Consider the following 17,698-nt stretch of genomic DNA (forward strand, 5'->3'; position numbering starts at 1 on the left):
TTCTCAGCAGCACCTGTATTCTGCCTCTGAGCCTGAGCAGCTACCAAGCTAGTCAATAACTGCAAAGCACTCCTCATATCCTGATCTGAAGTGTTAGACGGAGGAACTGGAGGTGCTGGGTGCCTCCTAATATCCTCTGGAGGAGACGGAGTAGATGAGGTATGAGACGACATCTCACTCTGAGCCTCACTTTGGCCTGCTCTGGCTTGGGGCACCTGACTGGTACCCTCTCCCGCAGTTGTATCAAGCCGTCTACTAATTGTTTGCTTCCTAGTCGAAGGCATCGCTGAAAGAAAACAAGGTGAATATTAGAGACGAACACTTACGACTCAACTCTACGCACGATCTAGATTCAGGAAGAAGGTAACAACCCTAGATGTCATGTAGCCTCCTGATTATAAATGTGGCGCGCTACACATCCATAATCAAGACTCTACTAGACACGGCTCATAGACAACCCCTAGGACAGACTTGCTCTGATACCAAGTTTGTCACGACCCAAACTGAAGGGCCATGACTAGCACCCGACCACACTTGCCGAGCACCAACGTACATTTCATCTAACCTTCATTATTATCATGGATCATGGACAACCAACCATAAAATATGAAGGCATGAACATACATAACATAGGATGACCAGACAATCAAGAAACTATATATATATGGTACGAGCTACCACGCTACCATGAAAGACTATACAACAAAAACCAGCCGACAAGGCATACCAAACTATACATGAGTCGACACCTGTCTATGAGCCTCTAAAGGAACATAAGTGCTGCAACATAGCCGGAACAGGGCCCCGACATACCCATAATGTCTATAACAAAAATGCATACCAAGACCAAGGCAAGTCCGGAGAAGGGATCTCGCCAATCACCGCTGAACTGGACAGCCTACTGTGGTGGGGGAGCTGCACCTGCCTGTCTATCAGGACCTGCAGTGTCCACAAACAAAAGGACGTCAGTACGAATAAAGTACTGAGTATGTAAGGCAGAGAACCATAAATACGAGCAGTAGTGTAAGCAGGGATAGAGAATATACAACCTGGAACATCTGAGCACCTCTGAGGGCTACTGACATGCAATGCATGATACATATGTATGTATACATAAACTTTTAAAACATACGCCTCTGTGGGCATCATCATCATCATATCGTACCCGGCCATAATAGGCTCGGTAAGAACGTACCCGGCCATCATAAGGCTCAGTAGAATCGTACCCAGCCACGTGGAGCTCGGTAAAACCCAACTGATCAGTGGTTGCACAATATGTGTCGTACCCGGCCGACTATAGCGCGACTCGGTAGAGTAAAATAGATACATATACATAATGCATGCTCGACTCATGGAATCACATTCTAAACCTTTCGGAGTGACGTAAGGTCGGTATCCTATGTACACGTTATTAGGACCAACTCTTCATTACGAACCTTATAAGAATCAGGAAATACCAACAACATTGATAACATAAGAATAAGAGAAGCAACATTAACATCAATCGTTCCATAAGAGGGAAAGCAATGTATGTACTGCTAGCTTCTAAGAGAAGAGTATCTTTGGAAGCTCGTGGAGTCGTGCAAAAGAAGAAAAGGGATAGCCTCACATACCTTGTATATACTGCCCCAATCGCAAGCTATGCAATTGTCACAACTCCTTAGTCTACAATAAGAGAAACAATACTATCGTTATCATTTAAGCGTCATAACTATTAAGTATCGATCACAACCTATTTTACGTTGAAACGGATAGCACCTCCCCTATATATATGACTTCACACCATTCAAAACAATCACCAAACAGCCCAAACAACATCAATAATAAACATATTGAGCCTCCCAAAATAGTCCACGCACAACCTAATTATATCATACATACGACGACCACCGTAGTCGTGTCAAACGATCCGGAAATGTTACGAATAACTATCAGCCCATAACCCTACATATATATGGTGTTTATCCACACCCTTCCACCTCCAAAACTCCATAAAATAGTAGTAAAACATGCAGCCCAACAGCAACACAAAACAGTCCGCTACAAGTGAATAACTCGAACTCACGGCTTCCGATCACCATCCCGTGAGTTCTTACATGTATAGAACGAATTACCATGAATTCACAGTAGAGAAAAATGTATGAAAGATGGCAGTAACTTACCTTACTTGTTGGATAACTCAGCCCTTCCCTTGGTTCTTCAAACTCTAGGTTTTACCTTCAAATATAACTTGAAAGAAAGGGAAAATCTATTAGGGTTTGTGTGGGATTTTTGGGGAGGAATTGCGGGGGGTTAACTTTGGTTTTGAGGGTCTGAAATATGGATGAAATAACTGAGTTCATAACCACTTAAAAGTCCTCTCTTGGCCGACTTAAGTCTTTTAATTTTGTCCTATCATTTTGGCAAGTAGGTGATGCACCTACTTGTCATCTACCAATCTGCGCAGGCTTGCGAAAATATGAATATCTCTATACTCCAAGATAGTATTGACAAACGGTTTACTGCGTTAGAAACTAGACTCATAGATCTTTAATTTGGTGGGTAGATCACCCCGTAATCCCTTGTAAATTGGGAGAAAAGCGTAGAAACATTTGACCTAATGTTTAAGTAAAAGTATGAACCTAAGTTGCGACAACGTTTGTCGACTTTTGTTTCACAACTCGGTTGACTTCAAGACTTATGATACGGATATTATATGATTCAAATACCTTAATACATGACCTCTTGAGTGTATTAAGAACCTCTAGGTTTACCTAAAAATACGAGTTACAACATCCTTGATTCGTTTAACTTCTAATACTTGTTAATCACCCTTATACACCCTTGTATCACTTAAGACCAATAGGATTAACTTCTTATCATCTCAAAGGTAATTCCTTCTTGGATTTATGTTAACTAATATATGGCATGAACTAACGCGTGTGGATATGGGTTGTAACACCCTTCCCCCCTTAGGAACATTCGTCCTCGAATGTAAGGGCTCATGGGGAGTTTAAATCATTGTGGATTCCGGCCAAGTTTCTCCCATAAATAGAGGACAAACTTGCAAGCGGTTAACTCAACGTATGGCCTTACAAGAGTATGCAAAGCATTATGGACATGTACATTATCTGCATATCGCCAGTTTGTATTAAGGAAGAGTATTCTCAAGTTATTGCTTACCTCATAGAGCCATTTCACCTTCCAATGTATCATGTGTTCCACCAGCATCCTTGTTATCTTCATTCTAGAATAGGTACGGGTATTTAGACTTCATCTCCTCTTCTGCTTCCCATGTTATTTCATCCATATTCTTGTTCCTCCACAATACTTTGATGGAAGCTACATCTTTTGTTCTCAGCTTGCGGACTTGTCGATCTAATATATAGCCTCTGGCGCTTCTTCATATGTAACTTGTACATCTTTGATAGGGACGACTCGAGAAGGGTCTCCAATACATTTCCTCAACATAGATACATGGAATACCGGGTGGACAAATTCCAATTCGGATGGCAATTCTAACTCATAAGCAACCTGTCCAATCCGTCGAAGAATTTTATACGGCCCGATATACCTTGGACTCAGCTTACCTTTCTTCCCAAAACGCATAATACCCTTCATTGGTGAGATCCTCAGGAAAACCCAATCACCAACCTCAAACTCTAGATCACGACGTCGGACATCAGAATAAGATTTTTGCCTGCTTTGTGCCGTCCTCAATCGCTCCTGTATCACTTTCACCTTCTCAATAGCTTGGTGAATCAAATCTGGCCCATATAATTCTGTTTCACCGACTTCGAACCATCCAACTGGTGATCTACATCTTCTCCCGTATAGTGCCTCGTATGGGGCCATTTTAATACTGGAATGGTAGCTATTATTGTAGGCGAATTCTATGAGTGGAAGATGGTCATCCCAATTTCCCTTAAAATCTAGAACACATGCTCGTAGCATATCTTCCAGTGTCTGAATGGTACGTTCAGCCTGTCCGTCAGTCTGCGGATGAAATGCAGTGCTGAGATTCACTTGTGTGCCTAAACCCTTCTGAAAAGACCTCCAAAAGTTAGCTGTAAATTGAGCTCCTCGGTCTGATATAATAGATACCGGCACACCATGAAGCCTAACAATCTCCTTGATATACAACTTCGCATAATCTTCAGCCGTGTAAGTTGTCTTAACTGGCAGAAAATGGGCACATTTTGTAAGTCGATCAATTATCACCCAGATGGAGTCAAACTTATGATAAGAGCGAGGTAATCCAATAATGAAGTCCATATTAATCACCTCCCATTTCCAGGTCGGAATCTCTATATTCTGAAGCAATCCACCGGGTTTCTGATGTTCTATCTTTACTTGTTGACAATTGGGACACTGGGCTACAAATTCTGCAATAGACTTCTTCATGTTATCCCACCAATACTGCTCCTTGACATCATGATACATCTTTGTCGAGCCGGGATGGATGGAATATCGGGATTGATGAATCTCATTCATAATCTTCTCTCGCAACCCTGCCACATTAGGCACACATAATCGGCCCTGGTATCTCAGTGCCCCATCTCTTCCGATCTCAAAAGCCATACTTTTACACTGCTGAATGCTCTCTCTTAATCGTACTAAGATAGGATCTTCATATTGTCGTGCTTTTACCTCGGCTACCAAAGATGATTCTGATGTATTCTGTACAGTAACACCTCCGTCATCAGAGTCTAACAATCTGATTCTCATATTGGCTAGCTGATGAAGCTCTTTAGTCAACCCCCATCTACCTGCCTCAATATGTACTAAGCTTCCCATTGATTTACGGCTGAGAGCGTCTACCACAACATTGGCTTTACCGGGATGATACAATATCTCGACGTCGTAGTCTTTCAGTAATTCAAGCCACCTACGCTGCCTCAAATTCAACTCTTTCTGCTTGAAGATGTATTGTAAACTCTTGTGATCTGTGTAGATGTCAACATGGACGCCGTATAAGTAGTGCCTCCATATCTTCAAAGCATATATTATTGCAGCCAATTCCAAATCATGGGTTGGATAATTCTTTTCATGCTTCTTCAATTGTCTTGATGCATAAGCGACCTTCCCACGCTGCATCAATACGCACCACAAACTTATACCTGAGGCATCACAATATACCACAAAACCTTTTGTTCCTTCAGGGAGAGTGAGCACTGGTGCAGATGTCAATCGATTCTTCAGCTCCTGAAAACTACGTTCACAAGTGTCAGACCACTGGAACTTGGTAGCTTTCTTGTTATCTTAGTCAATGGTGATGATATAGAGGAAAACCCTTCTACAAACCGCCTATAATATCTGCTAGCCCTAGGAAGCTGCGGACTTTTGATGGTGTTGTAGGTCTTGGCCAATTCTTTACTGCATCGATCTTCTGAGTGTCGACAATAATACCCTCGTCAGATATCACATGGCCAAGGAACGCTACTGAGTTCAGCCAAAATTCACATTTGGAGAGCTTAGCATATAACTTACGATCCTGAAGTGTCTGTAATACTATCCGCAAGTGGCCCGCATGTTCCGCCTCCGAACGAGAATATACTAGAATGTCATCAATGAATACAATCACAAACACAACAAGATAGGGCCTAAATACAGTATTCATGAGATCCATAAAAGCTGCTGGGGCATTTGTTAGCCCGAACGACATTACCAAGAACTTAAAGTGCCCGTATCTTGTTCGGAAGGCGTCTTTGGAATATCCTTCTCCTTAACCCTCACCTGATGATACCCTGAACGTAAATCAATCTTGGAGAAATACATGGCACCCTGGAGTTGGTCAAACAGGTCATCAATTCTTGGAAGTGGATACTTGTTCTTTATAGTAAACTTATTCAACAATCATGTCCGATGATATGCCCGGCAGCAGGAAACACATCCAGAAAAGTCCTTCATCACTAGAACTGAACCAATAGTGGGAGTCTCTGCACTGACATCCATCACAAAGGCCAAATAAGATAGACAACCCTTCTCAGCCATCCGCTGGGTCTTCAAAAATGACACCACCCTACTGGGAACATAATCCGTCGAACCTCGCCACTCCATCTGTGGTATTCCCGGCATAGCCAATATCGCCGCCTTAGCGCAATAGCCCAGAATAACACAACACGGAGACAACCAATCTATACCCAATCTTACATCAAAATCTAACATACCAAGCAGCAAAGGATCCACTCGGGTCTCTAAACCTCGATAGTCACTATACAGTGCTGATACACATGACCCATAACCATAACATAACCTATAAATGAGAACTCCCAGTCTCCAACTCCATATAGCACACGAATCACCATACCTAATCCCAATTCCGCCGTTCGAATATACAACACACCTCTAATACCCAATTATTCCATGAGAGATACTCTTATAATTCTTCTATGCCACCAAGCAAACTCGAATATCAGTAGTCGATCCAATAAGAGAGCGCTGCAATACTAATGAAGCACCATCAACTCAAACACTTGCCCTTTTTCTGAAACATATACCCCCGTCAAGCCACACCAATTAGTAATATCATTTCCTTAATCATCTGGAGATTATTTCCCTAATCATCTGAAGCTGCCAGCTGCCTAAGGATTTTATGATCTTCCTTTCAGAACTGAACCAAGACCTTACACATGCAAATCTCAAGCCTACACCACATACCACACAAACCATACCGTCCTAGGATAACCATGAGAACTCCGTATCCCTTCCGAGCCATAAGCAACTATGTACTCAACTAGCCAAGAACATTCCATTGATCCCATCTAGAAGGAAATCACTGCACATCCCATGCTCCTCACACTCGTAGAAAATATGCACCTCTAACCGCGGTAGAAACCATCAAGAACTCCCCGAATTCCACTTGCACAAAACTAAACCGTCAAGACTGAATTCTTCTAACTCAACCAAGCTACGCAGGTCACTAAAACCCAAGAGAATTTTCACGAAACACCTATAAGAACTCATTACCTCGTAAGCATCTAAAGAACTAATCATATCCTCACCGTACCGATTTGGCCTACTACCAAGCTATCACATCTATCCAAGTTTACTTCTGATTTACCTTCAACTTGATACTCCTTCTTGCTATAACACCACAATTTCTCAACCCAGACTCACCACACGATACCCCAAGCATAAAACCACACTATCTAAGGCTCATAAGTCGCTGAGTACTCTCTTAAATATTCCCAAAAGCACCACGTTCAAAATACCTACCCCGAAGAGACTTCCTGCGAATCCGGATCCATTACCTTCCTAATACTGATATATAGAATCCGATAATTGATATAGAAATGACACAAATCTTGATACCCTCCAATGCGTTTCAGTTTCTAGCCAATTATTACATGTAAAATCTTGAACCCATTAGAACCATCCTCAGAAGTCATCCACTCTACTCAAACCGCAATTAGACTAATCAAATGAACTGAACAACCTATGCCTCATTAGCTCTCCGACACCGCAGAATGTAACCTCACCTACAACCAAGCAACTTCCTGCTCTATGCACCGCACATCCTTTACCAATAACCACTTAAGCCATTCCGTGATTCTCACACACCTATGAAGCATAATATAACCTTTGTCAAAATTTTCCTTTACTCGAACCATCCTTGGTCTCACTCTCTATAAGCCATAACTGACTCACTAGCACGCCTCAAACTGGAACCAACGTAGCACATAACCGTTCAATCAACAACTCAATAGCAGACTCTCCCACTTGGCTCGAAGCCATAGATCAAAACACACACAATAACTCATAACGCATATACTTTATTGCTGCCTTAATACCATAGTGAGATTAAACTCCATCCTTCATAAGCTCGTGAAACACAGACCATCTAGTACTTAAATCTTCTGCAAATCTCGCATTCTCTCTCGTAACAGTTAAACCCACTCCCTTAGGCGACTCAAATTCAAATTGCAACACATATATTTCCCTGGTAACAAAGATCTTCCAATAAACGCCATAAAGGATTACGCAAACTTTCGAACAATCCACACCTGATCCGCCTCAACTAACATCTCTTCATACCCTTCCACCGTCATAGACATTACGCAGTCACTTGCTCTTCTTGAGTCTGAACTCGTATCGCAACATGGAATTTACTTCACTCCCCAACAAGAAAACATGAAAAGAATCCTCACATTCCCCATAACTCGGGGCTATACATCAAATCAAGATGGAAATCAAGCACCAAATAGTTCTTCTATCCTCCAGCAGACCCTTCTCACCGCTTCTAAATCATATGAATACATATCGCGGTCATATCATACTCATCCCATAGCTACTCAGTCATCACTCCCACTAACAGGGACACTATCGGACATACAAATCCACAAGCACGTGCTCACACAATCAACGCCTCGGTGCTCAAGCGGTAGACAAAAACCCAGCCTCAAGTCCTCTAGACTGGCCCAACATCAACATATAGAGATCACGTCTCGCCCCTCGATCAGGGAATCACAAGCCATCAATGCACATCTAATATTGAGCGCTCATGCACGCATGCGAACACGTGGGAGGAATTCAAAGAGTTACATTTCAAGCTGAATCAAGGACGCACTATAAGAATTCAAGAAGTGTAAAGTTTTTCCTAAAGGTTCTGCAGCCTCCCGAGGATAAGTACAGACGTCTCTGTACCAATCCGCAAGACTCTACTAAACCTGTTCATGACTCGTGAGACCTATATAACCTTTGCTCTGATACCAACTTGTCACGATCTCAAACCGGACCCGGTCGTGATGGCGCCTCTCGTGAAGACAAGGCCAGCCGACACAAATCCCAAATTCATTTTTAACAATTTAATAAGTCAATTTAAGTCATTTATAAGAATAAATCCCCAAAAGCATAAATTTAGCGAAATAGAACAAGTGCGGAAATAGATACAACCCGATATCGGGGTGTTACAAGTCACGAGCATCTACTAAGGTCTAAATATAACGGAAAGTCTGAAAATGTACTAAAATACAGTCTAATGAAATCAAGAGGGAGAAAAAGCAGTGCTGCGAACGTTGGGCAACTACCTTGCTAAACTCCGATGACTCTGCCTCTGATCAGTCAATACCCGATACCGGGTTTAGAAATACCTGAATCACAAGGTGCAGGGAGTAATGTGAGTACTCCGCCTCAATGAGTAATAATAATAAATGAAGACTGAGCGATAAGAAATCACATAAAGGCACGTCAACAGGCTATAAAGAAGCAGTAAAAGCTGGTAAAAATAATGAAACAATGGAAATACGTGAAGTCATTTTAGTCCAGTTTAAGTTTCTTTAGAAATGCCTTTTAAACAGTTAAGCAATTACATGCAAAGTAGCTAGATCGGATAAACACATAAGAATCCGCCCCTCGGCCACAATGTCAATAGAATCCGCCCCTCAGGCAATATCATGAAACAATCACCAGCCCATCGGGCTATATCTCTTATAACAATAGGTACTCGCGCTCACTAGGGGTGTGCAGACTCCTGGAGGGGCCCCTTACTGCCCAAGCGCAATATCAAGCCATCTCGTGGCATAATCACATAGGCTCTCAGCCTCATATCAACAAGCCACCTCGTGGCGTACAAATCTCAGGCCCTCGGCTTCACAATCATAATCAGTGTATCACTGCAGCCGTGTGCAGCCCGACCCAAAGTATCCTCACAACGCAGGCCATCGGTCTTACTTAGTCAAAATCTCATAAGCCACTCGGGCAACAGTAAACCATGATGCTCAGCCTAATTTATCATTTAAAATGTCATTTAATGTTTAAAACAGAGTAAACATGGCTGAGTTATGAAAACAGTAGAATATAGCATGACTGAGTACAAGTATAAAGTCAAAACAGTGAGAAAATATCAGTAAAAAATTCCCTAAGGGCTCAAATAGTTGGCACGAGGTCCAAATTGGCATTCAGCCCAATACATGATGATAGCAAATAGTTTTCAATCAAACGTGGTAAAACAGCCATTCGGGATGGACTAAGTCACAATCCCCAACGATGCACGACCCCACGCTCGTCATCTAGCATGTGCGTCGCCTCAACATAGCACCACGATGTGCAATCCGGGGTTTCATACCCTCAGGACAACATTTAAAATCAATACTCACCTCGATCCGGTCCAAACTCTAGCCTGTGATGCCCTTGCCTCTCGAATCGACCTCCGGATGCTCCAAATCTAACCACAATCAGATTTATATCATCATAATATGTCAAGGGAACAAAGCCCACTCAAAACTATCCAATTTATACCAAAAATCCCGAAATTTACCAAACCCGGCCCCCAGGCCCGCATCTCGAAATCCGACAAAATTAACATCAATGGGAACCTCATCCTCTCACGAGTTCATACATATCAAGAATACCAAAAGCCGACCTCAAGTGGCCCCTCAAATCCCCACTCAAAGGTCTCTTAATCTCAAGCCTTAATCCCTCAATTTTCTTCCTTAATTTACACTAATACCATGATTAAACAATGAAAAAATGATCATAAACATGAGTAATGAAGCTTAGGGAACTTACCCAACTGATTCTCTTCGATTTTCCCTTGAATTCACTGCCCTAGCTCGCTTCCCGTCTTCAAAAATGGAGAACTTAGCAAAAATTCATGAAGGAAACATTATATACTTTCTGACCTAGGTTTTTCGCACCTGCGGTCCATTTCCCGCTTCTGCGACCAAATCCACCGCATCTGCGGTTTTCACTAAATTGCTAATTCCCACATCTGCGTTTAGAATCTCGCACCTGCGCTACCACAGGTGTGTCCCTTTCACCGCTTCTGCAGTCCCTGGTGATCTTCTCCTTGGCCACATCTGCGGCTGCCTTCCGCTTCTGGGGGCATCGCACCTGCGGCCTCCCAACCGCAGTTGCAGTTATGATAGAACCACAATGCTTCAGCTGCAATAACTAAATTCCAATTTTTCCGTCACCCATCCGAAATCACCATGAGGTCCCCGGGACCTCAACCAAAAGTACAAACACATCATATACCACCACCCAAACTTGTACTGATCTTCGAAACACCTCAAACAACATCGAATCCATCAAATCACATCGAATTCAAGCCTAAGGTTCCAAAATCTTCCGAATTCCGCTTTTGATCAAAAAGCCTATCAAACCACGTTCGAATGACCTGAAATTTTGCACACACATCTCAAATGACACAAAGGACCTACTGCAACTTCCAAAATTCCATTTCCGACCACTATGTCAAAATGTCGCCCATCAACCGGAAAACGCCAAAATCCCAATTTCGCCAATTCAAGCCTAAACCTTCCACAGACCTCCAAAACACATTCCGATCACGCTCCTAAGTCCCAAATCACCTCACGGAGCTAATCAAATCATAAAAATTCCAATCCGAGATCATATACTAACAAGTCAAAACTTGGTCAAACCATTCAAATTTTAAACTTCAAACTGAGGGATGTTCTTCCAAATTCATTCCGATTATCCTGAAAACCAAAACCAACGATTTACATATATCATAATACATCACACGGGGCTAGTCATGCCCGAGAACTGGCGAGCGAAGTGCAAAAGCTCAAAACGACCGGTCGGATCATTACACGTTTCCATTACCAATTACTCGCACTTAAGTTTTCATTAAATCATATTCATCTAGCTTAAATAAATATTAAATAATTAAAATGAACGAGAAGAAATCGTGAAAGCAATCACTAATGTTTGCAGTAAATTAAACTGTCTAAATCATACACTTGAGGTGTGGCCCTTCTCCAAACCTCAGGTGAATGCGAGATATTTTGTACGTTGAGCTACCTTTTTCTATTAAATAATTATAATCATTAACAATTAAGTATACTAAAAGAGTACAGAATATATAAAAAGACAAGATTTAATGCAGGACAAATTTTTTTGACATCCATCCTCTTCTAAAATTCCTGTCAATGGAGTGGGTCCAGGCTCCACACCGATTTGACAACCGTCTTTATTACGTAGTATTGGACAATGATTATAGTCGTCGATATTTTAGAGAGAATAGGTGGTCTTATCTTGTCCAAATTAGAGCAAGAAATTAACAAGTCTGCTTACCTTCTCCCCTTTAAGAGTACTAGTACTAGTATTTAAGATGAAGCAGCTGAGGTAAGTCCTTTCATGGAGTACTTGTCACTTCTGAGAATGGAGATGATGCTGTACAACATAATAGCAGCAGTCAGTATTGCAATTATCTTGATAAATACATGGAAAGTGTTGAACTGGGCATGGTTTAGGCCAAAGAAAATGGAGAATTGCTTAAGACAGAGGGGTCTCAAGGGAAATCCTTACAAACTACTCTATGGAGATCTAAACGAACTGACGAAAAGCGTAATAGAAGCCAAGTCTAAGCCCATCAATTTCTCTGATGATATAGCTCAAAGGCTAATCCCTTTTTTCCTTAACGCCATCAATAAAAATGGTACGTTTCCTTTCCTTTCCGAATAGATAACTTAAGAAGTTACTCCCTCCAATTCATTTCATTTAATATAACCTTATTTGATTTGATATGGAGTTCGCGAAAGAAAAAAAGTTTAAGAATCTATAATCTTAAATATGTCATATAGTAACATTATTGTCATTATAAAACTTTGAAACATCTCGTCTTGAACATATCATAATATTTATGTAACTATAAAATGTTATTGTTAAAAGTAAATTGTAAAGATTAAATTAAATTATTTACAAATTTAGAAAGAATTCATTCTTTTTATACAAAGGGCACATAAACTTGAATGAAAAGAGTAGTTTATGTACATATTTTTGTTCTTTTATGGTCATGTTTTTAAGTCCTAGTGTTGAGTGCCATATAAAATTACCGTTGTCTCCATGATGATCTGACATTACTGTTTGTTTGCTAAGTCTTGTTTCAGTAGTTAAACGGTAGAATTTACATAGGAAGAAGGTAGAAATATTATTTGCAATGAAAATGATTAAGAGAATTTGAACCTTATGTCAATTAAAGTCTATTTTCATTTCGAGCTTCAACTTGACATGACAATTAAGGGAAGAATAAAATATAAATGGCTTAATGCTTCTTGAAAGACATATAAGGTTGTAAAACATTCTATTGGCAATAGTATTCTACGTTATTATTAGTTAAAGGCAAAAGTTATGAAAAGAGAGCGATCCTCGAACGAGAAAAGGGAAGACAATTAAACAAAGTCATGGTAGAGTGGTTAAAGGAAGGGATTGGTTGACTGAAGCCATTGCTTGAAAAATTAGACCATATATGAATTCATAGTTAGTGGCCAGTGCACTGTTGAATTAATGGTGTTGGTCGAACCTAATTCCCTTTGTGCCATAAATACATTAGTGTATTACTAATCGGCCGTTGGCTAATATGCAAAAATCAGCTTATTTTGAGAAATGAGTGTACTTTTGGTGAGAAGCAATTTGTATTTGGCTAATTAATTTAAAAAGCACTTTTGAGCAGCAATTAGTGTTTGACCACGCTTATAAAAACTGCTTCTAAATGTATTTTTTCTCAAAAGTGATTTTCAAAAAAGTGTTTTTGGATAGAATCTTCTCCAAAACTGCTTATGCTTCTCCTCAATAACATTTTTTCCTTCCTAAAGTTTGGCCAAACACTTTAACTTAAAAAAAGTAATATTTTTCTTTTGAAAAAAAAAAAAGGTTCTTCTAGGATTTGAGAAGTTTGGTCAAACACGCTATAAATTGGTAAGTCCGTGCTGTCCCCATCACTGGCCAAATTAGTCTTGGGCCTATTAGTTATCTCTTCTTTGATTATCAACTACAATCATTCTTGACTTAATTAGGTTTTACCATAAAATTAGACTTTCACCAATAGCGATATTGTTAAAAATTTACACTATCTTACAGAGGATGGAGTGCAGTTGGAGTAGAGCAGGGATTCATACAATCGTTCTCAACTAATTTAGAATTGAAGGATTGTCGATTGGTTAGTTGATAGAGTATTTTAATCGATTGTAACACGTCTTTCTAGTTAAAACGCCTTCCTTTGTTTCTTTCTTTTATTTCATTTCCGTTTTCCTGTTCTCACAGCAAAAACAGAAATCATTGAGTACTCTTGACTAATCCTAAGGGAAGAAAGTTATCAAGACCTACTAGCTACTACATGTACAAACTATTTCTTTTTGCTTTTTACCTTTCATTGCATTCCAACATTCATGTAAAGGTAAGAAAGACTAGCATATATAGAAAGTTACTCCTAGTGCAATGGATTATATGTCATGGATAAATGTAGATATTTTGTTGTACCATTTCCATCCTTATACACTACTTTCCCTTGAAATCAGGCCTAGTGGAGAAACCGGATTCTTTTCGGAAAAATGACATTGTATTGCTGTTGTAAAAATAATAGCAGAAAAAATATATAAAATTTGTGTATTTGTTGTAGTGTGTGTGTGTGTATATATATATATATATATATATATATATATTGTATGTTATATACAAAAATTATATAAATTTTATACACTTTTTCGACAACCACATGCAAAAAGTTTCTGGCGGGGCTAAAGGTGATAATTCCCATTCTTTTCTAACCAAAAACTGATTATTGCAGGTAAAAACTCTTTCGTCTGGCTTGGACCGTATCCAATAGTGTTGATCACGGATCCTGAGCATTTAAAAGAGATTTTCACAAAGAATTATGTGTATCAAAAGCAAACTCATCCCAATCCATACGCCAAGTTATTAGCTCACGGTCTTATCAGCCTTGAGGAAGACAAATGGGCTAAACACAGAAAAATCATCAATCCTGCCTTCCATGTCCAGAAGCTAAAGGTTATTGTTATACTTATACCTCTTTCTTATTACCAAATTTAGTGAACATTGTAATTTCGCATGCCATTGACTTAAGATTGCATATTGAGATGTGTTGAACTTTGAGTTGTTGTCCATTTATAACATGCACTGGTTTTTACTTTTTAAGAAGTTGTCCATTTATAACCAGCACCGGTTTTTCCATTAATTTGTTTTGTACAGCATATGCTGCCATCATTTTATCTGAGTTGTAGTGAAATGATAAGTAAATGGGAGGAGGTTGTTCCAAAAGAAACATCATTCGAGCTCGATATATGGCCAGACCTTCAAATAATGACCAGCGAAGTCATTTCTCGCACTGCATTTGGAAGTAGCTATGAAGAAGGAAGAATAGTATTTGAACTTCAGAAAGAACAAGCTGAGTATGTAATGGAAATAGGACGTTCAATTTATATACCAGGATCAAGGTACAATCATTTTATTTTGCTTGCAGAACCTTTAATTCTTACCAAATATAAAAGATTTGCCTCCTAGCAAATACAAAAGCAACTGTCCTACTCTGCCTTTCTACTAAAACACTAATCTTGTTTGCTTGAATTTGTTTGTATAGGTTCTTGCCCACTAAAAGGAACAAAAGAATGCTGGAAATCGAAAAGCAAGTCCAAACAACAATTAAGCGTATCATCGACAAAAGATTGAAGGCGATGGAAGAAGGGGAGACTAGTAAAGATGACTTATTAGGCATATTACTTGAATCTAACTTGAAAGAAATTGAACTGCATGGAAGAAAAGAGTTCGGGATAACAACATCAGAAGTGATTGAAGAGTGCAAGTTATTTTATTTTGCTGGCCAAGAGACAACTTCAGTGTTGCTTGTTTGGACAATGATTTTGCTATGCCTACATCCAGAGTGGCAAGTACGTGCCAGAGAGGAAGTGTTGCAGGTCTTTGGAAATGATAAACCAGATTTGGAAGGACTAAGCCGCTTGAAAATTGTAAGTACTTTTCTCAAGTTATATTGGAAGGACCTAGCTACAGTCAAACATCTCTGTAACAGTCTCATTTGTTCCGATATTGTTTGGCTGTTATAATGAAGTGTTGTTATAGAAAACATATATTATAACATAACATAAAAGTCGGTTCCGAAAAAAAGTTGACTTTTGTAGTAAATGGTTGTTATATAGAGCATTCTGTTATATAAAAGTCTGATTGTATATGTATAAAGCTTTGAAAGGCATGACCCCTGAAGTAGTTTATAAGAAGTGAACTAATTCTATTGCCAACTTATGCAATACTTTTTCCATAGGTGACAATGATCTTGTACGAGACATTACGCCTATTCCCCCCATTACCAGCATTTGGTAGAAGGAACAAAGAAGAAGTCAAATTAGGGAAGCTACATCTACCGGCTGGAGTGCTACTCATCATACCAGCAATCTTAGTACATTACGATAAGGAAATATGGGGTGAAGACGCAAAAGAATTCAAACCAGAAAGATTCAAAGAAGGAGTGTCTAAGGCAACAAACGGACAAGTCTCATTTATACCATTTAGCTGGGGACCTCGTGTTTGCATTGGACAAAACTTTGCAATGATGGAAGCAAAAATGGCAGTAGCTATGATACTACAAAAATTTTCCTTTGAACTATCCCCTTCTTATACACATGCTCCATTTGCAATTGTGACTATTCATCCTCAGTATGGTGCTCCTCTGCTTATGCGCAGACTTTAAAACATATATTGCTGATATTTAAGATCAGTGGCGTTTTATTCTCCATGTATCTTTCTAATACTAAATAGTTGTGTGATGCCTAGCGTCGCACTTTTCGAATTTTAACATTGTTGTTTTGAAATGTTATCAATGTTGTACATGCACGTTTCTTTTCACTTTATTTTGTGGGTGCATTAGTTTAAACTTGTTACTATTATGTTCCACGTTGTCTTGTGAAGGTTTCGTATCAGTGCTTCCTATACTTGAGGCAAGTCTAGCATTTAACTAGATCCTGAAGAACTAGATAAATGGCATATTGGCATTGAATTTTGCATATAATTACTTGTGAAGGCAGACCTAGGATTTGAAATTGTGGGGGCACATGAGCGGATTACTCAACTAGTGTCCCCATCTTACTTTTGATCTTAAGGGTTCCAAGTAAAATATATGACTATTATCAACATTTATATCCAAAAATATTACCGAGGTTTACGGGTCATGTGACCCTCTACTCCACACATAGGTCCGCCTCTGATTACTCGAACTTGCAATCCTGCAAGTTAGTTTCTACTTATAAGGTCTTAACATCAAGTTAAATCGGCAAAAATGAACGGTAAAACTTACAAAGAGACTTTCAGGTAAAACTTGGGCTAGACTTTGGTTGGGCAATGGTAACTGGTAAGCTGATTTGCTTTTGCGATGATGTTTGGACTCGTCACTCTCCTATGAGATGCATGCCATAATTTTGATCAAAATCAATAAGTTTTTTGATTGATTTCCGATTGCAGCTATGCCCAGTTCCATCAAGCCAAGTGGCATACTTCTGTTGAGGCTAATTAATCCCATTCAAATTTTAGCTACGCTAATGGATGAGGAAAAGTTATCCCCAAGAGATGAGCGAGAATTCCAATTGCTTAGGAGTCGCACTTTGTCCCACGTGGCAGACGAAATCTCTCTCTTTTAATTTTTTTTCCGCCACACACCTTATTTCCTATTTCACCCAGGAGGAAAGAATAATCCGTGGTAGTATTTTTAAAATAAATGAGTCCAAGTGTTGTGCCTTAAACCAAATGTCAATATGCATGTAAAGAGTTTTTAAGAGTTTTTACATGTGGCAAGCCTTTTATAAGCTATGAACAAATGGCTTATTTTTCCAAGTGTCATCTTGCATGAAGGAAATTTGACAAGTAAAACACTTATCTTGTGTAGAAGCTTTCCTTAGGCCTATATATAGCCATGATTAGGCCATCATTCTTCAATCATCAAACACCAAGAAAA

At 39.6% G+C, this 17,698-nt stretch overlaps 1 protein-coding gene across 1 annotated transcript; it reads left to right on the plus strand.

Annotated features, from left to right (window-relative positions):
- Positions 1-11,966: 11,966 nt before the first annotated feature.
- On the plus strand, positions 11,967-16,546 carry LOC104211148 (cytochrome P450 CYP72A219-like). Its single transcript, XM_009760158.2, has 5 exons — positions 11,967-12,382; positions 14,510-14,730; positions 14,932-15,176; positions 15,320-15,704; positions 16,016-16,546. Exons 1-5 carry the CDS (start codon positions 12,082-12,084, stop codon positions 16,439-16,441), a joined length of 1,578 nt encoding a protein of 525 aa, XP_009758460.1. The 5' UTR covers positions 11,967-12,081; the 3' UTR covers positions 16,442-16,546.
- Positions 16,547-17,698: the final 1,152 nt, after the last annotated feature.

The sequence above is a fragment of the Nicotiana sylvestris genome, chromosome 7 (genome assembly GCF_000393655.2).
Source record: "Nicotiana sylvestris chromosome 7, ASM39365v2, whole genome shotgun sequence".
In the NCBI taxonomy this organism is placed as follows: Eukaryota; Viridiplantae; Streptophyta; class Magnoliopsida; order Solanales; family Solanaceae; genus Nicotiana; species Nicotiana sylvestris.